This window comes from Sitophilus oryzae, unplaced genomic scaffold, assembly GCF_002938485.1.
Source record: "Sitophilus oryzae breed Bouriz unplaced genomic scaffold, Soryzae_2.0 scaffold_857_pilon_pilon, whole genome shotgun sequence".
Lineage (NCBI taxonomy): Eukaryota > Metazoa > Arthropoda > Insecta > Coleoptera > Curculionidae > Sitophilus > Sitophilus oryzae.
In genome coordinates, this window is record NW_022147480.1 from 2,242,054 (window position 1) to 2,267,493 (window position 25,440).

At 32.7% G+C, this 25,440-nt stretch overlaps 2 protein-coding genes across 2 annotated transcripts in view; both read left to right on the plus strand.

The window, feature by feature from the left end:
- Positions 1–2,030: 2,030 nt before the first annotated feature.
- On the plus strand, positions 2,031–2,465 carry LOC115889833 (potassium voltage-gated channel protein Shal-like). The gene has a single exon (XM_030909909.1). The coding sequence runs from the start codon at positions 2,031–2,033 to the stop codon at positions 2,463–2,465; it is 435 nt and encodes a 144-aa protein (XP_030765769.1).
- A 2,278-nt stretch (positions 2,466–4,743) lies between these two features.
- The window catches only part of LOC115889921 (aryl hydrocarbon receptor nuclear translocator-like protein 1), a 212,014-nt gene continuing 191,317 nt past the window's right edge, over positions 4,744–25,440 (plus strand). The window contains exon 1 of the mRNA XM_030910019.1: positions 4,744–5,089. Within this exon, the coding sequence (XP_030765879.1) occupies positions 5,063–5,089 (27 nt within the window). The 5' untranslated portion in view covers positions 4,744–5,062. The remainder of the gene's footprint in view (positions 5,090–25,440) is intronic.

A 25,440-nucleotide genomic window follows, 5' to 3' on the forward strand; every position in this document is an offset into this window, starting at 1 on the left:
GTTTGGACCAGGTTTTAGATGCATTTATTGTGATTTTGTGATTGTAAATATATTTAGCGAATTCTCGTATACAGGGTGTTTTATAAGAGTGTGAAAATTTGCTTAAGAATCTTTTTTACCGCAAATTTACAATTTTTAAAAAATCGAAATTTTTACCAAGTACGACTAATCTGTATTGAAATTAGAAAAAAACAATTTGATCGGTTTTTTAATTATTTTTGTTTTAAGGAAAATACGACGTTTTTTCGAAAAATATGCATTTTTAGTCATACGTATGATCCTAAATGGTACAAAAAGCTTTGTACATTCTGCATATGTCAAAAAATTATTGATATATAGTGTATCTAAAAGCAGATAACTAACACAATTTAAAAAAAAACTTCAACATCAGAATAATATTTTTATTTATAAAATAAGTAGATAAATTATATATATTATTAATATTAAATATATTTTTTGAACACCCTGTACACACCGGTCCAATCAATATATTGTGAGCCTATGCAAAATGTACAGTGCCTTTTGTACCATTTAGGACCAAATGTATGACTATTGTTTACAGTCCCGCAATTTTGCCGATCCGCGGGATTGATTGCTTTAATCCCGCGGGTTTGCGGGATTGAGATTTTGGTGCGGGATTGCATTCCCTACGCCTAACCAAAGCTGTTTACAGTAAAACACTACAGTAAAACGCAGTAAAAAGGTCATTTGGATCCGTTTTATTCCAAGCCTCTATAGGAACAGTGAACAGGCCATTTACTTTCAGAATTCTATTCTATTATAATTCTTTAAGATAGGTAATAAAAAATTGTTTTAATGTTCTAATCGTTTTTTATTTTTTAAAATGTGTCATATATTAGACCAATTTTTATTAGTTATACTCGCTACAAGGTTACCGTGAATAACCGAGTTGTCGATCTATCGGAGGGCTATTTCCGACATTGATGGAATGGAAAAAAGCCTTAATTTTTTATCTCAAGGTACTTCCTCCAGTTCTATCTCGCCAATGAAAGTACAATCTCCGTCTCTGGTCAACCACACACGTCTTATTTATGAACCAATTGTGCTAGATTTATTTGTAAATGGTCAAGGGAACGTATGAGTAAATGGGAAAGCAATTAAAAAAATAATTAAACAACCCTAAATTGGTCTATCTTATTTTAAAAATATATAGGGTGTCCAAATATTCCGTGGACATCACATTATGTCCAATGAACTTATTTTGATTTCAAAAATACGTAGTAGTTCTATGTCCAAGAAATATTGGGATACCCTGTATACAGGAAGCAGGGATGCCAACTCGCTACCTCCTTCCAAAAGGGTGATATGTTCAGATTCACTAAATGCATTACAATGCCTAAACGAATTATCACCAAAACATCCTTTAGCTAATATAATAGGCTAATATCTAAAGGTTCAACCACAGTTTAAAGAATATAAAATATATCAGTTGATCCACTCTAAGGAATTCTATTGTTATTTTGACTTCAAAGACGGCCCGTGACCCTTCGAGGTGACAAAAATTTGTACGTTTACCGGGTGCAGCGGATGTGCTATTTTATCAGTCAGAACGCTGGCCGTATACGAGGGATCAACTAAAAATACTAAGGAATTTTAATACAGCAAGTAGAAAAATAAAAATACAGTACTAGTTTTATTGATTAACAGTTTTAGGCGTCTTTAATAATTGATCAATATTTATTTACTTTCTTTTTATTATTATTTAATAACATATCTCAGTGTTTACAAATATAAATACGATATGAATTGAAATGTGAAATAAAAAAACGGATTTTAGTTAAGTACATTATCTTATAATACTAATTTATTCATGTTAATTTTACAACAAAATAATTTACATATTTTACCATCAATGTTAATACATAACGATTATAAATTCTTATTATATACATATATATATATAAAAGATTAAACGGGGCTCAGCCCCCAACAACTCGCAACCGTATATTATATATTATATAGGGTCGCGGTCGAAGAAGTACTCCTTGACGTCCTCGTCGTAGAAAAACATGCCGCACAGCATGGCCTCGGTCGCCGCTTGGCTGCCCTTCGCGCGGGCGGCGGCCATCGGCTGGGTGCCCATCGCCACGCACCCGCTGCCTCCGCCACCCGTGCCCAAGGACCGCCGCAAGACCTCTGGCAAGACCGACGACGAGAAGCTGCTCATCAACGTGTCGGGACGGCGCTTCGAAACCTGGAGGAACACGCTAGAGAAGTACCCGGACACGCTGCTCGGTTCCAACGAGCGCGAGTTTTTCTACGACGAGGACATCAAGGAGTACTTCTTCGACCGCGACCCTGACATCTTCCGCCACATCCTCAACTACTACCGCACCGGCAAGCTGCACTACCCCAAACACGAATGCCTTACCAGCTACGATGAGGAACTCGCGTTCTTCGGCATCTTGCCGGATGTCATTGGTGTTTCATTATTTATAGTTTAAGATTAAACGGCTCAGCCCTCAACAACTCGCAACCGTATACACCAGTGTACACCAGTGCAGACACGCACACTCACACACTCACACAACCACACACCTACACTAGTGTACTCTGATGTTACTGCCTTCAGGCTTTATCAGTACGGTAAGGAACCAGGAAGCGATGAAACCGATCCCAAAACACAAAAAACCAGGAAGCAAACGATGCAACGAGGCACCGTGTGCAACCCAGGAGATGGAAAAAAAATTGATGAGGAAACGAAAATAAATGATGGAAAATAAAAAGGAGCAAACGGGAGCCTAAAGCCCCAATTTGCAGCCAAGAACCAGAGTCGCCCAGGATTGTGGGCTTCGTCCAGAACAGCCGCGGAGGTAGCCAACAGCAACCCGCCGCAATACCCTTAGCCGTGGTACCAATATGAACAAGAAAGAAATAGTGAGGGAAATGTATAAAAAAGAAGAAAAAGAGGGGGCTTTAGGCTACCTTTCTTGCAAAAGGTGATGCTGGGAACTGCTGTTCTTAAAAATGCTGCTGTTCTTAATAATGAACGTTTTGCATTCGGTAACCAATAATGCACGTGTGTGTATTATTGGTTGCCGGATAAGGACTAATAACTATGACAAGGGCTACAATGACGTCACAAAGCGAGTAGTTTTCGCATGCACCTGGCGGACACTTTTGGCTGAATGAGCAGTCCTATTAGGTTAACTGTTGGTTCAACCCCAGATTTTTTTTTTGAAAATTTGTTTGGAAATGGTTTTAGTTTTTATTTAAAAAAATAATTTCTTGATAATATGGCAACATAGCTAGTAGATTAAATTTACAAGAAAGAAAATCCAGAAAAGATCCAGTGGTTCTAAAACATTTAGCAATAAATAATTTCTTTTTAGAAATTTTCAAAATAAAATAACTCCGTTATTTTGGACTTATTTGAAAAACGATAAAAAGAAAATATGTTTCTTTTATCGAGATCTACCACCCCTTAAAATACTTGAACTTATTTCTGGGACACCCTGTATAAGTAAAATAAATTAATGGTAGTTTTATACAAGGTGTTTGCTTAAATAAGTCATTAATATAGTGGATATGCTAGTATTTAGGAGTCGATTCTTAGACCCATTTTAAGAAAAAAACTTCATATGAATGAATGTATGTCTTAAACGTTCTACCTTTTAAGATACAGTATGCTAAAATTTTCCGAAAAGAATATTAAAATTAAAATTAAAAAAATATACTTTAGGCAAAGATTACACCACTTTAGGTCATTCTCGCATTTTACCACATAGATTGTATTCAAAATATATGTCAAAACATGCCTAATTATGCATAACACAACTTTAAAAATTCAAAGATAACGATCACAAAACCAATAAAATAAACAACCTAAGACAAAATAAACTTGTTGAAAAATAAAAATGTTGAGATAATAACAAATATTGTTGTTTAAGCATGTCTCTGCTTTATTAACAATGAAATACAACATCAATCGTAGGTTTTTTGATCCTCTTTTTCTAAATTTTATTTTTAAATACCAAAAAAAAATCCGGCACGATATGCTAGCGCTTTGTCTGAAGTAGATACCTACTTATTAAATCAGCATAAATAATATTAATACCTATATAATTTATTTAAAACGTATTTCAATTACAATCTATCTACACTTGAAACAATTCAATTTCAAGGACAAGTTAATATAAATCACTTTGAAGACAGAATGCATCAACTGTCCTTAACGCGGTAAAGGTAGTCCAAAAATTATAAAAATTAACACAATAACTAACACAAATTATGTAAAAAAGGTTGTAAAAATGTAGTTTTTAATTAAATGTATTATTATTGCTACGAAAAATATTTCTCTTAATGACAGGAAGAAAATAAAACATTTGTTTTTTAGAATACCCTGGAATACCAATGATTTTTTTTCAAATTAATTAAAATTTTTTAATCGTCTTTTTAAATTTTCTTCATTAGGCGCCATCTAGTGAGTTGTGTTGAATGCTGTTCAAGTTACAGTTCAGCTATGTATTATCTTAAAAATGTAAAAAAGAAAGATTCAAATATTTTACATAATGCTGATTATTGAATATATAATTTTATCAAGAATAGAATGTTATTCTTTCTTTGAATAAAACAGGATAGTTGTTATTTACGAGTTTTCTATTTATTTCGTTTTTAAGTATTTAGGATTTCGGTCCGATCAATCGCACCTGGCGCCCTAGTTCTTCAGTTGACTACTAGATGGCCCGTCGTCAAAGCAACCTACAATTTTTTGAGCGAAATGCCAAAATAGGTGCGCCGTGTCATTTTTAAACAATTTGACTGCCTAAATAATTTAAATTGGCAGCGCCAAATCCCGGTCATAACCTACCCCAACCCTTAATTCTTCGAGAAAAACCTCCAAATACAAAGTGCGTCTCGCTTCGTCAATTCTGCGCGTAAAACTGTGGGATGGGTCAATGTCAGATAGCTGACCGTATTGCTGCTAGCGTAAACCAGAATCAACCCGACCAGAATTGGCAAGTTTTTTGTGTTTTTTAGCAGTGTTGAATGCTTTCGAGTGGTGTGTGCGGACCCCAGTTCAACCACGAACTTAGATAACATGCCCTTCGACTCAGACACCAACAAGGTAAGTCATAATTTGGAGTGACATGCCCTAGGTAATGGTCGTGATAAACAAAAATATGTGGGTCAGTTACCGACAGTTTTTAGCCGAACTCTCCACTATTTATTTACGTTTATTTCGTTTGTTTTCATCTCCAAACCTGTAAAGAATCGCTATTTCACAAAAATCGAAATAAATAATAATATTTTGTCGTAACCTAACCAAAAAAAAAAATTACTCTGCGACAGTTTTGTTGTTATTATCTATAAACAACAGTGGCAAAATTTCCATTGAGATTTAAATAAAAATCTGGAGCATTATTAAAAACTCGGATGTATCAGGGGTGAATAACCTTTGTTTACCTACTGCTTGACAAACATGAAGAGTATAATTGAAGCAGTATGCCTTCTATTTGACAATGGTAATATAACCAGTTTAAATGGCTCTATTTGTTATTTAAAATAGTTTGTAGATATACGTATGTGTTCTATAAGTGAGTAGGATAATTTTCTTTTGTTATGATAATAGTTTTTTAGAGCTACTATGATTTGTAGTAGATATGCAAAGAATAATAATTTTGTTGAATATTAAATTGGCTTTATATTTATACTATAAAATTATATTTAAGTCGCTACATAATGTAAGTATATAAATTAGAGGAATTAAGAGTTTTTTATAAGCCATTTGTGTTGTTTTTTGCAATATTTATGTTTTCAACTGATTGATAAATATTATTTTTACGTGAGGAATTTCCCCACGAGAGATGGCACATGTTTTTTGAAACACCATGTATAAAAATTAACCGTAAATAACGTTATTATCAATGATGTATTGTTTATCACCACCTCCATATAGAAATTGTTATCGGAGTTAACCTAATTTGCAATTTATTTTCAACTATTATCAGAAAGCCGTGGAAAATTCTGGTTTATTTGACATTGACGGTACTATCAAACAACAAAAAAAATCTGTTTTGATTCATTTCTGCACAATTTTAAGTGTTTTTAACGATAAAAATGTTTCGAAACCCAAAAATTGATCTATTATTCTTAAAATATTGTCTTTATCTTTATGACAGTTTGATAATATAACATAGTTCTGGGTATTTTTCCTTTGGAAAATTCAAAATATGGTGAAAAATATATATTTATGTATTACCGTTATCCCATCATCATTGTTTACATAATAGGGATTAGAAAAACACCTTATTCTAGATTCAAAATGTGAATCTTTGTTTCAGATTCAAAATACGAATATTTATTCTAGATTCGGAATATGAATTTTGTTCTAAATTCGAAATATGAATCTTTGTGCTAGATTCAAAATATGAATCGTTGTTCTAGATTCATAATATCGATCTATGTCATTGTAGATTTAACAAATGGATCTTTGTTCTTTTTAGATTCAAAATATGAATATTTGTTTTTGAAATCTAGATCCAAAATAAGTATCTACAAAATATGTCTTTCTAAATTGCAAATCTGAATTTTTGTTCAAGATTAAAATTAAAATTTTTGTTTTAGATTCAAAAGACGGATATTTGCTATAGATTTAAAGTATGAATTCAAGATATCAACTTCTTCCTGCTTGTTCATGTGACATTTTCAAATGTAATTCAGAAATGTCTACCCTAAGTTTAAAACCTTGTAGGTACCTACCTATAATTGATTTTGAAAGTAGGTTTCTTTTAAACAGTCTGACATTTTATTGGAAAATTGCACACAATTTTCAATAGTTATATTTTATGCACTTTAAACTTAGCCACAATGTAATAAGTATTAGTTCAAATTAAAATCTATTTTAGTCCATCCATCGTACGATACGAATCATATCGGCATGGGAAAAGTTATTTATTTACACTGTTCCACACTTAACATACAAGGCCATTTGGTAAGTGTATTGTGTTTGTGTGAAATCGGCCGAGTGTTTTTAATTCAATGATAATCGGATGCTACAGTGGCGTAACGCTACAATGGATATTTTCTCGTGTTTTAATATTTATTTTGTCATCTTATATATACAGTATGTCCCCGGATTGTTTTTGCAAGAGGAAAAACTTTTTGATGTGAAACTTCTTTACGCGCGCTGGGAGTAAAAATTCAAAGCCATGACACACGAACTAGCGAGACGACACACGAATGTATTTGTGAGCAGTCCACGTGTTTATTAAAAATATTGATATTGTACAAATACAAATTTTGTGAAAGTGAATAAAATTATTTATTAACTAGCGTGTACCCGCGACTTCGTTCGCGTCGAATTAATCATTTGTAATGGTGATGATAAAGCAAAGCAAGAATTTCCAATAACATACAAACTGGATAAAATTTTCTCACATTTATGTCAGCATGAGAAAAAACAATATGGCGATATTATTATATAACTTGGTAATATTTGAGGGGTAGTTTCATCTCGTTGGAATTTGACTTTGGAAAAATCCGTTTGCCAAAAATAAGCTTTTTACGTCAAGCAGTTTAAGCAGAATCGTGGTTAATCAATTACTTTTTGGAACACCCTGTATGATTTTTTAAAAAATTTCAAAATATATGTAAAAAAACAAAATAAAAATTATGCGTGTCCAAGCGTTTTCCCGAAAGACTAACCGTTTTTTAAATAACAAATATTGTAATATTTGAAGGGCGTTTTTACCCTCTTGGAATTTGAGATTCGAGAAACCCCTCCTTATCGAACCTCTACACCCCACAGCCAATCCGTTTGCCAAAAATCAGCTTTAAACGTCAAGCAGTTTGGGCAGAATCCTGATTACTCAGTGGTCATAATTTATGAAACAGCCTGTATAAATTTTTAAAAAATCTTAAAATATGTAAAACAACAAAATATACGTGTTTAAGAGTTTTTCTGAAAAACCCACCGTTTTTTAAATAACAAATATTGTAATATTTGAGGGGCGTTTTCACCCTCTTGGAATTTGAGATTCGAGAAACCCCTCCTTATCGAACCTCTACACCCCACAGTCAATCCGTTTTCCAAAAATCAGCTTTTTACGTCACGCACTTTAAGCAGGATCGTGATTAATCATTGACCAGATTTTTCGAAACACCCAGTATACATTTTTTAAAAATTTTAAAATATGTAAAAAAAACAAAATAAAATATACGTGTTTAAGCGTTTTTTCGAAAACTGGACCGTTTTTTAAATAAAAAATATTCTAATTTCGAATAGAATCAACCTGTATGCCAAAATTGAGCTTCTTACTTTTGAGCAGAATCGTGATTAATCAGTGAGTCAGTCACTTAAGGATTTTATACATTAAATTGATTGGTTCCTTGAATACTAAATAGGGTACAGCACACAAAGCGAAGCCTATCCTGATCCTGACATAACAGATGATGTAAATATAGGAATATAGGATGTTCTGATATTGTGTACGTCACTGGTTTTATCTAAGCGACTCGCAAGCAAACAAGTCTAATATAAGACTGACTCAACGTGAAAAATAGTTTCCCAAGGCTGTCGGTGATTCTGTAATTAAACACATACATAATTCGTGTTTGTCTTTGAAAATTGAACGGTTTTTAGTTGAAGTTGCAAAAGAACAAGATATATTTCAGCTACAAGAAAAAAACCGGTATGGAAATGAATAAAAATAAACGATTTTTTAAGCAATATGTACCTGGGTGGTATGAAAAATTACCTACCTAAGAATTAGAAGGTTTACACAACACGTTTTTTTATTCAAATTTATTTTAATTTTTTATGCAAATCGTACAACTTTCTGCTATGTTCACATAACTTAAGTCATACCAAATAGTGATCGATATTTTTTCCTGTATAAAGTACTATAAAGTTCATTACTGCCGGACACAAACAGAATTTTATTTTACATTGAAGGTATAAGTTATCTCTATTTTTGATTTAATATGTGGATCTATGTAATATTCTAGAATATAAATATTCTAGATCAAAAATATTGATTTGTGCATTCTGAATTCAAAATATGAATCTTTTTGTTGTAAAATCAAAATATAAATCTTTGTTCTAGACTCAAAATATTAATCTTTATTCGTTCTAGATTCAATATATGAGTCTTTGTTACCTACAAATTTGCAAAATGGATTTGATAATATTTGTACTAGATTCAAAACGTAATATTTGTTCTATAAGCCAAATAAATGTGGATATTTGTTTTAGATTTAAAATATGGATCTTTGTTCTAGATGCAAAATACAAATCTGTGTTCGCTCTAGATTCAATATAATGAATCTTTGTTACAAATTTGAAATATTCATCACTACTAGATTTAAAACATAATCTTTGTTCTATAAACCAAATAAATATGAATCTTTGTTTTAGATTCAAAATATTGATCTTTGTTCGTATTGTATAAAATCTAATAATTTTGTTTCATATAGATTCAAAATAAAATATGGCCTTTATTCTTGATGCAAAATAAAAATATTTGTACGTTGTAAATTCAAAATATGAATTCTTGTTCTAAACATATATATGGATCTTTGTTCGTTCTAGATCAATAAGATTAAAAAATAATAATTTTTGTTCTAGGTACACAAAATAAGGCATTTGTTCTAGATTCCAGATATAGATCCATGTATGCTCTAGAATCAAATTATAAATATTTGTCCTAAATTGATCTTTATAATACTTATAAATATTATGATAAATTTATGAAATCTATGTGCTAGATTGAAAATAGGAATCTCTGCTTGCTGTCGATTCAAAATATGGATGTTTGTTCTAGATTCAAAAAATAAATCTTTGTTCTAGATGCACAATGAGAGACAGAGAGAGAAAATCTTACAAATGCTAAAATAATTATTGTAAAACTTGTAATGCTACTCCAATACAAAAATAATTGAGTGTTACTCAATTTTTTTCTCTAGTCGTTAGAAAAAATACAGTTATAAATAAAAATACGTTACAATGTTGAAACGAAGTATTTCGAAAACACTTTAAGGTACTTTTAATAGATACAATCTAATCAGTAATATACGTTTAATCTGTTTACTGGAGATATTATATGTATGTACTATACGGCGCCATTTATAGAAAAAAGTCCATCAATTCCTAATATAAAAACAATTTTTCAGATATACTACTATATACACGAAAATAATTCTTATACACAGCTAGTGATGTAAAACTCGTACTTCGAAAAACAATAATAACTAAGTTGTCTAATGTTCTTTTTTCTACCTTTGTATGAGGGGTTGGGAAGTGAACTGGATCAAGTCCTAGAAGATAATTATGGAGAAAATGAAGTTTTTAATGTTACTTAATTAAAATAAAACAAGCTGGAGAAGGAAACTTGACACAATGCTTTATTATATTTTATATTGTATAATTGTAAACTGAAGTAACTCAAAATACAACTGTGGTCAATTTTAAGAATGTTTGTTTGTACTTTTTTGGACTTGAACCATTTTATCTCTGAAAATATTTGAAATTTTAGATATAAATTGGTTCATCGGTACATTCTTCTTCGTCATTAAGGGATTTGTTGACTTCACATTGCCTATTAATAGTGTTTTCTTCGACTTTTATAAAAATTATGGTATATAGGCGGAATGAAGGGTAGAAGATCTTTTATGTGTTGCCTTTTAGAGTGTGTTACGTTACGTCTATATGAAATGATAAGATTTTTCTTCCTTGTGCAGTTTTGTTGAGATCAACAAACAACTTATTGATGTAGTGAGTAGTACTGAAAATAATGAAATCAAACTATACTTTTAGAATCGATAGAACCGGACCTTTCAGATGGCTGATTGTCTGATTCAGTTGGTGCAATTGGTTCAGACTTTGTCTCATTGTCATCAATTTGATAAAAAAAAATCAGCTCTAAACTTTAGCACGTGTGTTAAAATCGCACACAGCGTTAAATTTTATGAACTTGATCCAGTTCATTTTTGAAAGGAATCAACAGAATATTCAGAAACCAAACAGAAACAGGCTATACCTGCTTAATGCGTGAAGTATGACTTGATTAATTTCTCTTCTGGAAAAAACAATATTTTATAAACGTATAAAGATCATTATTTTAAAATAGTAGGGAATTGGACTTTATCCATTTTAATTCTGACCACTTCATATGCAAAATATGGAAGACAACCCTTATATTTCGAGCTAAACAACTTACTACAACCACGGACATCTTAGAAATGAACCCCGCGGCGTTCCTCGAACCAAAAATACCTCGCCAATACGCCCACCGTTCTTATTTTAGGTGCAATTTGCCCGTTTCAGGCCGCGACAACAATTCAAACCTGATCTTTGGATAACGAGTGGTGAATGGATCGTCAGCGACCCCCTCTGGCGGACAAAAACGCGGGAGACAGCGCGTGCGACTGCAAAACACCGACTTTTTACCACAAATAGTACCGCTCTTTTTGTATTTTTTCGTTTACGTGGGTATTAATAGTTGTGTGTTTGCGTAGGGTTGTTTTCTGTTGTCTATAAGTAGAAATGATGATCGAATTGATGACGTGGACTGTTTTTAAATGTCTTCCAGTCTAGTCACTGCTGAAGTTATTGAAATGAAGAATTCTTCACAATACATACAGGGTGGGTCAAATACGACGCTTTTAAATGGAAACATCCTTTTCTATAGGAGATAGACGAAAACTAATATCAGTGTCTGGAGCTCAATTTTAATCAAAAACATGATGGTGAAAACCGCACATCAATATTTGTTACCGTTTTGCAGTTACGGGGTGTTTTTCAAAAATATGCATTTTTAACAAATCGTAACTTTTTTTCTATAGAAAATTTTGTATTTCTATGAAAACATTTACAAAGCACCTTTTTACGTAGAATTTAATGGTTTAAGTATAATTGTTTTAAAATTAATAATTTAAAAGTTATCAACAGGAAAATTGATTTTTTATTTGGGACACCCTCTATATTTTTAATTAACTGAAAAGAATTTAAAATTATCTTTCCAAAAATATAGCACACTTGATATTTTGTTGTAATCCCCTTCGAAATACAGAATTTTTAATAGTTCGCCACTTTTAACTAGTAGGCTTTGGACCCCTTATTGATGATATACCCTTAATGGAACTCGAAAACATATTTTTCCAGCAAGACGACGCACCGCCTCTGAACGCTGAAGTTATCAGCAAATTTTTGCAACCAATTTCAAGAATAATTGAATAGCTCAACCAACATCCCAGCCGTTGGTCTTCGAGGCCGCCTGACTTAGTGCCCATGGATCTAATCCTATGGATATAATTGCGGAACAATAAAGGTTTACGGAGCTTATTTTATGTTAATTATTATTTATTTTACTACTGATAGTTGTATAAAGGTAGTAAATCTAGATGGAAATTGTGGCAGAACTTAAATTAACAGTGACACTATCGGGACTTATCGAATTATCGAAACAGACTCTAAAATAGTTGGTTGTGTAGCGTGCGGTAGATCTCGGCAAAAATCGAGTGAAATAATGGAACAACTTTTCGCTAGTAAGTGACTATATAATATACATACGTGTAGTAAACCGATCATTTATGAAATTCACTTAAATTAACTAATTATATTATTTTTTCTTGCATTTTTGCTTTTATTTACTACTTGTCAAAGAGTATATGCCAAAGAATTTAGATACGTCAATTTGACCTGCTTCAGTAGCGTATCGGATGTTTATGGTTATAAATAATTATTATAACTTATCTATTTTTATTAGAATTTTATATTTTTATAACAATTTTAATAATTTAACTACCAACATTTATTCACAACGTAAAATAAAAAAAAAGATTGAGTCTACCCCACGTCTACCCTACATCATAGTTTTACATTTTTTAAATAAAATTAGAACGGCACTGATAAACCGGAATTTAAGTCGGCCATATTTGAGGCCCATCACGGTGGACCTAAGATTTTTGATATGCTCCTTCCTTAGTCTTCTTATTCAAAGTTTTCAACGAAAATCATAACCTCTATCTATCTACATCTACTGCGGTTTTTCATTTGTCAATGCCAAGCGCCGCGCCGGTCCTCTTCAGACGCGCAAGCAAATCGAGCAAATCAACGATCGATACTTACGTCGATACGGTCGACATACGAACACGATAAAGGAGTTCGCGAGGTTTATGAAAATTTCACTTGAAATTTCACCTGTAAGTTGAAATTTCACGATACAATTCTGAAAATTTCACCTCCATAATGAAAAATTCGAACTGAACTTTCACTTGAAATTTCAATGAAATTTCACTTTTTTAAAATATGAAAATTTCACATTGGAAAAGTTGCCGACATGAAAATTTCATTTGAAATTTTCAAGTGGCACAACCCTAGCTACAATACGGATATAGTATAGTCCTTTATCTTTAATTTCCTTCATTTGTGTAAAACTACCTCGCCAGTTTTACATAAAACGTTCAATGCCGAACGCTTATTTTGCTACTTTTTCGGATAAGCAGTTTTTTATAAAAATACAGTAATCTCTATCTTTTAATGTCTATGGATAAGTCTGACTTATCATGTTGCCGAACTGTGATCGTATTGACATAGGACACGTTCGAGTGGGACGCTTGTTTTCTATCCAATAGATCGTTACTATAAAAATATTATGCTTTTATACTATTCCGGAGTATATAGTGTAGGATTGTGCACTTGCTCTAAATCTAAATACATTGGGAGAATGTAGCAACTCCTTATAGATCTATTGGGTCCTTCTTTTTTGAGTTATATAACTCATCATACAGTGTCAAGGCTTTGTCAAAAGCCAGTGTATGAGACGGTTTTACAGAGGTTAGTTCTCCATCTCCGATATCAGTCGTACCAAAGTATATGACACGAATGGTTGTCGTCTCGGCGCACTCAAAAATGAGGTGTTCTGGTATTCCCCCAGTTTCACCACAGAATATGCATGCGCCGTTGTATCTTAGCTTCAATCTACTGAGGTATTCATGTTCATGTTAGTAGAGTTTTCGATCCTTTTCTAGCTAGATCGTTTGCTTTTTCATTACCTTCTATCCCTTGGCGAGGTGTCCTCGCCAACTCGATGTCCTTACATTGGAGTTTTGACCCTGGACAAAGCTCAGCAGGGAGGTGGTGGTTAGGTGGTTTTCCCCTTGCTTCTCGGCAGAAAGACCGTGACGGCCGCCCCTTTAGGGATTTTTCCTCTCTTCACTGCAACCAGTCCCGGCCCTTGCAATGTTTAAGCTTAGGTGCGATTTCCACCAACCATTTCGCCGATTCTTGAGATACACAATCTATGAGGATCACGCCCACACGAAAGCGATCTGATCGCCACTACGTCGTCCAGTATAGCCTCTTCTAGAGCCGTTTGCTGGTCGGTGGTCAGTGCAACCTCTGGGAAATCCTTTGGCAGCACCATTTTGACTTGTCCAGCGAAAACGGCAAAGCTCCCTGCTCCCTGCCGGTGGTGGACGACTTTCCATCCTGGCTTTTTTCTCTCCTTGCCGGAGAAAAGCTCAGACAATCATTATTCTATAATACACAGGGTGTCCCAGGCTGAGCGTGCATTAGAAATTTCTAGAGAACCACAATATCTAGATCGGAGATGTTTTGCACATCATTGTTTTACAAGGAGATCTATCGATTAAAATATTTTCAATTGTTGAAAAAGTTGTACTTTTATTACTTTTAACGTCTATGGATTTATCTAGAACTGGGACTATAATCGAGTGCGAGATTAGGTGTTCGGATTTCACTGCTCCTCAACGTCGCCGATAGCATTTTTCCCAGCGGCCGTCGCGTCTGTCGCCTAAAAAAATACGACAGGACGAAAAAAAAACGACACAGACATACACTGTTTAATTGCGCCGAAACAGTTGATAAAGTTGTTTATTGATAAATGTGTGAAAATAACGACGAGAATAACCTTGGGCTTTGCGTGTTATGTGTGCAATTTGTATGCAGCTCCGTGTACACGGCGCGCCAAAAATAATTCTTTCCGACGCGCAATGTAGCAATTTTATTTAGTTTTGTAAGTTTGTATACCAATCTGGTCATTGAAACTGCATGGATTAATAATGGGTAGAGTAACCGTGATTAGCTATAACTTCACGACGTCGAAACAATAGTTTTCTTATGGTATCTGGTTCAGTGAAATTCCAGGCTTCTTTCAAAATTCTTATCAAATCTTTCTTATTGCTAATGTGACTTCGTCTTACCCGGCGATCTAGTTCCTCCCACAGGTTTTCAATGGGGTTAAGGTCTGGACTTCACGCAGGAAAGTCCATTTGTCCAATTTGTTCAGACAAAAACCATTCTTGTGAGACTTTCGAAATATGCTTTGGATCATGATCTTGCTGAAATATCCAGGTTAAAAGCAAATTATCATCAGCAAACGGGAACATCACTTTCTTTAAGATGTCCAAATACATAAATCGATCCATTGTTCCTTCTATTACATGTAGTGGTCCCATGGCATAGCCCGAGAAGCATTCCCACACCATGCAAGATCCACCACCATGCTTTACAGTGGCCTTGGTATACTTTGGATCAAATCTTTCCCACGATATGCCATCGGATCAAAATATATTGAATTTGCTTTCATCTGAAAACCCCCTTGGCCCTTTTTCCAGTCATTCGTCGACCAGTGCAAATATTTTTTTGCAAAGGTAAGTCGGGCCTTTTGGTTCTTCTTACTGATGAGTGTTTTTTTGGCTGCTCTTTTGCTAAATAATCTTGCTTCCTTTAATCTTCTTTAGATCATCTTAGAGCTTATATTGACACCAGGTAGTTCACTCAAAATTCGATTTGCCGATTTATGCGGATTAGTTTAGGAGATTCTTTTAATTATCATTTCAATTTTTTTCGTTGTTTTCCTTGACCGGCCACTTTTTTTAATAGTCTTTAAGGAATTGCGAGTTTTTAAATTGGAAATCGTTTTGCTAATGACAGACTTATACAAATTAAACATTGTGCTTGTGTCCATTTGCCGTACACCTTTCTGATGTGCGTTGATTATTTTTTTGCGTAAATCCTCAGGCAAATATTTTCCGCGTGGCATATTTAGTAAAAATGTAAATCAGAATATCGACAGTTTTCACCTTAAGCAAATAACTTCTAAGTATTATTAATTTTTATGTTGGTTTCTTTATTTATGTCCCTTCAAAAATATTTGTGTCCATATTATAAATAAACCTCGAAATAAACACTTGATAAGATAAATCTGGAATGTGGCGAAAAACGATGGTAATGCTAAAAGGAAATATGTTTAAAACAAACATTATTTTAAAAATACACTAATCACAATCACACAAAATATATAAACTTATTTTGACCACCCATATTAATTATTTTACTTCAATTTTCTTTCTTGCATGGCAAAAAAATAATATTAAGAGTAATTTTCAAATCAGTGAGTAATAATACAGTTTCATAATACCGGCATTAAACGATTTTATAATTATATTAAGTGTTTTCCTCTGTGTTGAAGCCTTGGAGCATGCGAAGTTTATAGTTGTAGGTATATAGGTATAATTTATTAAAATAATCGATAAATCAGACACATGGATGACATAGTTTCATGTCCCGCTAGATTAAAATGAATAGCGTAATGCTTTTTATGCATCATTGTGTTTGTTCGGTGTAAAATGTTAGTAGCCTTAGTTAAATATATCAATAGATCTCATTTTAGTGGGATAGGTCAGTGTGAGTCAATAATCTTGAAAATGTGTTCATTAACAACACAGGTCTACAATAATTTTGGTACTGGCAATGCTGGTAGCTTCTGCTTCTACGTGATCTGCTTTTAATTTCTTATTTGGCGTATCTTTCTGTCCCATGCATCGAATATTTACTCTACAGAGTTGACGGCTTCAAGGTAGTGGATAACTTCAGGAAATAGGCTAGCAATACCTTTTCTCTGAAATTCTCAACATGTTTTTCTTTGTCCCAGGTTTCAAAGTTGTTGTAGGTGGTCTCGTATAAGTTTTTTCGACTTCTCGGGCACTAACGTGGATAGCGCAGTTTCAGCAGCTTGTTGAATATCCAAAGACTCGTCATTATCACTCATTTTTTCATAAAACTTTGTAGGAAATACGGGCGACGTTGAACCTGACAGAACTTTGTCATTAAACAATGCATAAACAATGCCTTAGAAACCAGATCATTTTAAAAAATGTTTATATTTGCATTCATTTCGCAACTTGTTACATAAATAGCTATATTTCCATTTGGAGTACTTTATCAATAAAATTATTAAAATTCTGTGATGATTATTAAATATCAACACCTCGTATTTGAAAAGATTCATTTTTGTGGTCGGTTTCACGATGCATTTGTTTGTTGTTGTTTTTTTTTTTCGGGGCCATAGGAACCGCGTTTGACTTTCATTCGACCTAAGTCTAAACTGCAACTGGCTATTTTAATTTTATGATTGCAAAGTCCCGCAGTCACGTATGCTCGGCTGGCTCGGGGGCAGACGGAGTCGACCCACAAAACATGGCTCGATTGAAGCTTAATCGACTCGATTGCACGGTCCGGAAAATCGACAGAATTGGATAGTTTTCGACTCGATGAAGTTCCGCCTTTTTGTCCGAAGCTTATTTGTCAAAAACAGGTTATTTATTGTTTGCTAGTGGAATTTTTCTGATTTATAGTCCGTCGATGACGGCCCGCTATTTTTTATTGTTGCTCGAGACATTGCTTCTCCGTCCTCCCGATTGTCCAAAGATTGTTATTTTTTCATTTATCTTCATTTCCTGAGAAACCTCATCCATACAGGGTGAGTAAGCAGGGTAGTATTAAATAAGTGCAAATATTTTAGGGCTGGTAGATCTCGATAAAAGAAACATATTTTCTTTTTGCCGTTTTTCAAATAAGTCCAAAATAACCGAGTTATTTAAGTTTCAAAATTAAAAAAAATTGTTTTTTTTTTTTAAAATTGAGAGCCACCGGTTTTTTTCTGCAATTTGTTCCTATAATTTTAATCTATTACCGATGTTGTCACCTTTTTAAAATATTAAAGTTTTTAACTGAAAATTTTAAAATTTCACCTAAATGGTAGATATTTATTACACGCCAGCCAAAGGCACCCATTGCAAAGACGCGTTTCCTGTTTAATAATGTTTGCTAGCAGCACTGTTATCCCACACAATAAAAAGAAAAAACTTACCTCTGATATTTAAATAGGATATTATTCTATTATGTTATTACTTATTATATTTTTAACGTGTAAGTTCTGCCTTATCTGTACACAACATAACCAATATGTTTACATTTTCTTAAGTACTCACGAGACGTACGCATTTACTAACCAAATCTATCTTGGTAAAATCGCCTTCTTTAAGATTATTGCTTTTTTATGTCACTATATGATATGGGTAAAAGTTTGCTTTTGTTGGCTTATTGTTTTAGAGAGTTGACTCTTGACTGATATATCTACTTGGAATCTTCGTTAAAGCATTTTTTTTCTTTAAATTATAAATAAAAACGAATTGTATCAACTTAAAAACACTTTGAAACTACTACAACACAAAAATTTCAAAACATTTAGTGGTTTCAGCTGTTTTATTTGCTTTACGACAGAGGCGCTGTAGGCAGTAGGGCCGTGCGTTTTGTGTATTCGTTATATGTGTTAAGTAGAGATGTAATAATCCTAGTACCGAAGGTGTAATTGTATAAGTTTTAGTTCTGGTTATTTCTAATTGAATTTAAACATGGTTAAAGGGGTATGTTTTTATACTGAAGTCGATAAACTAATCATAATGGCATAGTATCTTGGTAATGGTAACTAGTATCTTTGCACTTTACCATACAGGGTATTTGTGTTCCCATCTTTTCTGAACCACCTCTTTTTCACCCTCTTTCAGTAATTTTTTATTTGTTAGTGGCATTTTCTCGTATGGATAATTAAAAATACAGGTCCTGTAGGAAGTGACATTGCATCCCTTTTAGTGCCGTAACCATGGTAATATCAGAGATTAAAAAATTATACTGTGGGAAAATTTGCGGTGAACAGGCAGTTTTAAAAAGTTACAGGGAAATTATTGGGGGTTACACAGGGAAATTTAAAAGGAAATGTACGATTTTCAACATCTCTTTGCGAAAAAAAGACTCTTAGACGTGTTCCTGGGGTCGAAATATATCACCCCTGAAAATATTTGCACTTCTTTAAGACTCATCCTGTATAATAGACAAAATATCTCACTCAAATAATAGACAATTAGATGTTTATGAAAGCTTAAAAATAAATGGAAAGACAATATAAACAGATATAATGGACAAATTCCTTCTTCGGATCTATTGGTTAATAATCTTCAACAACTAGCTAGTGTCACCTGAAATAGTATAGGGGCTTCCTCCGGACGCAAATCTGCCGCTAAACAGATTCGCATCCCAATCGAATAGGCTAATTGGGGTACCTCACTACCCCAACGCCGCATCGTGTCAATCGAGAAGACAAGGGAGACCTCAAACTCTCAAGACCAACCTCGAAGGCAAGACGTCACAAGAGGTTTTCTTCTCAATGGTCAAAAAAGGGAGACCTCAAACTCTCAAGACCAACCTCGAAGGCAAGACGTCACAAGAGGTTTTCTTCTCAATGGTCAAAAGACCCGTTGCCTTACAGCCAAACGATATGCAACTTTTATAGTCAAAAGACTCGCAACCCCCAATGTTACAACACAACACAACAGCCGACCGGCCGGCCCATCTACTACTGACCCGCCGCCGGCAAGCTAAGCCTCCTCTTACATCACAATTTTACCTGATCACAAATATTTACATCGCTTGCCAATTAATCATACTATTTTCTCTAATCGACTTTCAAATAGAGTGTTTTAGCATTACTAGATAGATAAATAGAAAAGAGTTTCCGAAGGAATGCATATTCTTTATTAAGGACGGTCCACACTTGCTATATAACACTGCTATATATCAAAGTTAGATAACATGTTACATGTTTCTAGTCATTTTAGAATAGCGAATAAATAAGAGCTATTATTATAACAAACTTATTTTCCAAGTTTTACACATGAAAATGAAGCTTTATTAGGGTCTGTTGACTAGGACCAAAGGCAAAAGCATTGTTTTAATGTTCCAACTATAGAGTTTTTAAACGTTTTTTTGTAATAATAATAAGTATAGACTTTCCTCTAATCTTGTATGTTAGAAAAAAAAATAGGTATCTTATGATTTCCTGTGTTTTTGTTTATTTCTTGGTATCCGGTGAGGCAATGCAGTTTCCATTAATTACTAGAATCAATATTTATTTTTCATTGATTAATTTTAAAAGAATTTTGCAATCAGTAAGACTTTTGATCTGCGAATTTTATTTTGCAGCGAAACCGCAATATATTAAAAGAATGCATTTTATTTATTTTGGTTTATAATATTTCCGAAATTATATAGAAATAAAATATAATTTATTTGGGCGAGATTACAGAATAAAATCGTGTTATTTCGTAATTACCCAGCAAATATTTAGATTGTCATTTTTTTCAGCCGCTATCTCTCGAAAAGTACACTCGAAAATAAAATTTGTTTACTTGGTGCGATGTGGTGTTCGCGTTTTTCTTTTTAATTTGTTGTTATTGTTGTTGCTAACAGAATTATATAGTATTATAAATAAATGCTAAAGTAATTGCAGATAAATACTTTGGAGTGTTATTTCTAATAAAAAGTTTTTTTTTTAATTTAGTACCATTAAATTATATGGTGCTATTAACATTATTAGTAATATTTTTTGTTAATTAAAATATGTTATTTCGTAATAAATGTAAATTAATAAGTCAAGTTCCAAATTGTTGCTTGTTTTGATTAACCTGCGTATTTTTTACAAATTTGAAAAATATTTGTTGAGACTAAAATTTTTATCATAATTCAGAGCCATTCAAGAAACGAACCCGCCACAAAAGTATACAGGGTTGTCCGTAGTATACAGGGTTGAACTGTATTCCGGAAACTTCGGCAGCATATAAAAATAAGTAAAAAAGTTCGTATAAATGTATATATGTCCTAAAATGCTTAGTTTCGGAGATACAGGGTGTAGAAGTTTCATTTTTATTTCGATTTCTTCCAAATCATTTCTGAAGTAACGTCAATATTTGGATGAAAATTGGTGTCTGGAAGTTTTTAGGCATGAGAAATTTGATTTTGATATCAATATGACTCCTACTAGTAGAGGGCGCCACCTACGTATTTTTTAACTGGTTTGAAGAGTAATAACTTTTCGTTTTTACCTGTATAAAATTACTGAGTAAAAAAATATATATTTACGACGTTTTTTACGTGAAAAAGACCTCTTGGTAAAAATCGCTACGAATAATGGTTTTCGAGATATTTGGAATCGAAATTATCAATACCTGTCATCATTGACATAAATTAAACATGTTGACTAAATAGTTATTAGACTGTATGATTTCAGTCTAATAACTTGAAACTATTACTAATTTAATTAACTAATTTGAAATGTTTTTGTGCCAAAAGTTCAATAGAAACTGTTTTATCGTCATTTTTTGCAGAAAAATGTATGGTTAATTAAAAAAAAATAAAAATTTCCCAAATATATATTTCAGTGAAAAGGCGGCCACAGACTGGCGGGGATGTGTGTCATTCAAGAACTTCATTCATGCCTGTGCGTTGATATTCGCTAGTGTGTGGTTAAAATTTGACACACATGTGCGTCGCACAAGTTTTCTGTTCGGAATTGAATTCATCAACGCGCAAACATCAACATACATACATGTATGTCGGTTTATTTTTAGATCCCGTGTCTCGACCAAATTTTTTAGATTTGTATCAATCGTGCTATTTCCTTCCAAATGTCTGATTTAAGAAGCTATTCAAAAGATTTTATTAGGGAGTTTATTGAACTTTATAAAAGTTTCTCGTGTTTGTGGAAAACTAAATGTAAAGAATATATGAATAGAACAAAAAAAGATGCAGCGTATGGAACATTACTGAAAAAGCTACAAGAGGTTGAACGGTTGAACCAACCTCAACAAAAAAAAGCGTTAAGGCTAAAATAAATAGTATTCGTGGAAGTTTCCGAAGAGAAATTAAAAACATCGAAGAATCATAACGTTCAGGAGCAGGAACAGATGAAATATACGTTACGCACCTATGGTATTACGACTTACACTTATTTTGCAAAGATCAAGAAGTTCCTCGAATATCAGTCAGCAACACTGACGATCAAGAAACTGAGCTTTAAAAGCCATTCCTTTACCCATTGGGTACGTGTTTGATTATGTATGTATGTAATTGTCTTTATTTCCCACAAAAATAAATACAAGAGAAGTAATGATATAATAAACACAATGATATGAACATAACAGAATAAAACAAATTCAGTGGAAAATGGAGCGAAATTATAATTCAACGATTATAATATAACAATACAAATACACTCATTTATACATCTTTGCATTGCTCTTCGAAAAGCCATGAACGAGCCATGGTCTTGAACGAAATACTCGTGAAACTCCTTAAGTGAGTTGGTGCCTGAGCATAGATCGTTGAGACCGAATAACTGAAAGATGTTTCGTAGAGGGAGGTTTTGTGGTAAGGAACTGATGATGTTTTTTAAATTTGCTTCTCTTTTTTTTAATAATGCATGCATACGCCACTGATAAATACAGAAAATCGTCTTCAACAGACAGCGTTCACAATCAAACTGTATGATTGACACTCAATCATGCTGTTCTGTGGCAAAGAGCATATTCGCACACATGTAGTTCATACACGTATGACATTCGTGTATGACACACATCCACGCCAGTGTGTGGCGGCCTAAATATCTATCTACTCAACGTGTTTATTTTTTGTCAATAATGACATGTATTGGCTATTTCCATTCTAAATATCTTGAGAACGGTAAAAAGGCACAGAGATGTATATTTTTTCACTCGGTAGTTTTATACAGGTACGCACAAAAAGTTATTACGCTTCAAAACAGTTAAAACACATGTATGTGGAGCTCTCTACTAGTTGGAGTCATATTGGCATGAAAATCAACTTTCTCATGTCAAAAAATTCCCAGGACACCAATTTTCATCCAAATATTGACGTTACTTCAGAAGTTATTTAGAAAAAATCGAAATAAAAATGAAACTTCTACACCCTGTATCTCTGAAACTAAGCATTTTAGAACATATATGTATACGAACTTCTTTACTTATCTGCTGAATATGCTGCCGAAGTTAATATATGCTGGGACAGTTAACACGCATATTCTCCAGTGAAAAATTTTCGAGGCCAAAATTTGATCAGCGGCCATACTGGTGACAAGATTTCGAGGTGACACCAAGCGAATTTTTATGTTTTTTGTGAATACTGTTTTGTTTTAAATTTATAAACTGTGTTGTTTAGTATGGTGAGATATTCGGCGTATGGCTGCAAAGGCTGAAGCGAGAAAAAAATGACTGGAATTACATTTTACAGGTAAAAGTTGATACACAACTTATGCTATGTAGTCATAAAATGTACATTTTTTTCATTATAGCAGTAAAAATATGTAAAATGCTTTTAATATGTCTTGTACCACATCCAAAGCAAACTGTTTTTATTAATTCCAAGTAGTATTTTCAATATCCTATATTATAATTAATGTTTGAAACTATAAATAATGCTACTCAGACAGAATTTCTCCAGTGACGTAGGGTGTTATAATCAGAGAAATACAATTTCTGCAATAAATATTTGTTTATATATTTTACATGTAAAAAAATGTATAAAGTATTGTTATCAATAATGTAAAATAATAATTGTAAACTATAAAAAAAAACATTAAAAATGTTGGTTATAAAAAATCTATATGTATAGTTGTTACATAAAACTTAAATTTACCTGCCAAGATTTGCTGGGGGTGGACAAACTTGTGGTGGGCTACTTATTGCATTATTTTTTTAAATATCCTTTCAAAAAATTTGCTAGTTTAGGTGTATAATAATACCGTATGATCGAGAAAAAACGGAGTCAAAGGCGGCTGGGGAATGACTATCGATGCTATTTTTGACGAGGTCGAACTCTGCTCAAAGTTAATTAACTTTATTTTGATTTTTTTAGTTAATTAAAATTCTTCTTCTTTTCGCTTTAAAGATCTTCAAAAAAAATTAAATTTTAATTAAAATTAATACTAATTGTAGAAAATCTAGAAGATAATAGTAAGTTTCCGGATACAGAAATCTATATCCAAAAAATTTTTTTTTCTGATAATTTGAACTATACCAGTTCTAATTAATACAAAATCTATATTAGGTAAATCCAGTAAATCGTAATTAATACAGAATGCGTCTTTAAAAGTAAAGAAGAGAAAAAATCAAAAAGGCTCTGACCTAACTATCGCCCCATGACTATCGCCCGTCCCAGTCCCAGACATTTCGATAACGTCTAGAGTTAACAAAAATTGGATTATTCTACTAGTTAAAATTCTATTAGTTAAAATATATGGATTATCCTTTTGTAATTGTCTAATACAGACTAGACCCTTCAGATTTACTAATACTGTAGCTGTAAACCAATATGTGTGTTCAATTACTAGTAATAACCCGTTAGTTCATGGAAGAAGTATCGTGTTTATCAACAAAGTTAATTGTAGGCCTTTAAATTTTGCTTAATATGGTCATATTTTGTAATATTCAACTCATAATTGTTGATACTTCTGGTGGATGATGTTGAATTTTTATACATGACATAATATAAAATATAAACACACTAAATTGAAATACAGAAACGGTAGGGTGAGATATTTTTAAGAATCTGTATTATTACTTATACATTACTTTTTTACTTATAGAATATCTACCCCTGTGTATAACCTCTAAGAAACAAATTAAATGAACAAAACTATGTCAAAGAAATAGTCTATTGTATAGAGGATTTAAAGAAAACCAAATAGGTGATGCTGTAATCAAAGCTTTGTCGATATTGACTTTGTTTGTACAATTTGTTTTTGAATTTCTTCTAGGTTTCTGCATCTTCAGTCAGTGAAAGTAGAAATATCATCAGCAGTTTTTTCAGTCCATAAGATTCAACATTTAAAAATACAGGAATATTTAATCATTAATTAATCTAATTAATTTTTTTTGGGATATAGGCACTATAAGCAGCAAACTATTAGCCTTATAATCCCGGAAGATGTGGGCAATAAATTAAATGATAAAGAATTGTAAATTGTTTATACATATTTAAATCACTTGTTTTAAAATAAAAAAAATTGGCATTTTAAATTTTTTATTGTAGGTATTTATTTATTAAATGATAAAATTAAAATACTTATACACTACATGATCTAACACTGTAAGTCTTAGTTTCTTTGGTTTGGTTTACTGTTTGCCGAGTACTATGGGTATAGTTCATTAAATTAATAGATTCTATTCTTATGATTTGCATATTAATTGTTTTCTTAAGTTATGTTACCATGAAACTCACTTTATAAACAGTATAATATAGGTCTGTATTTTCTTTTGAATGGT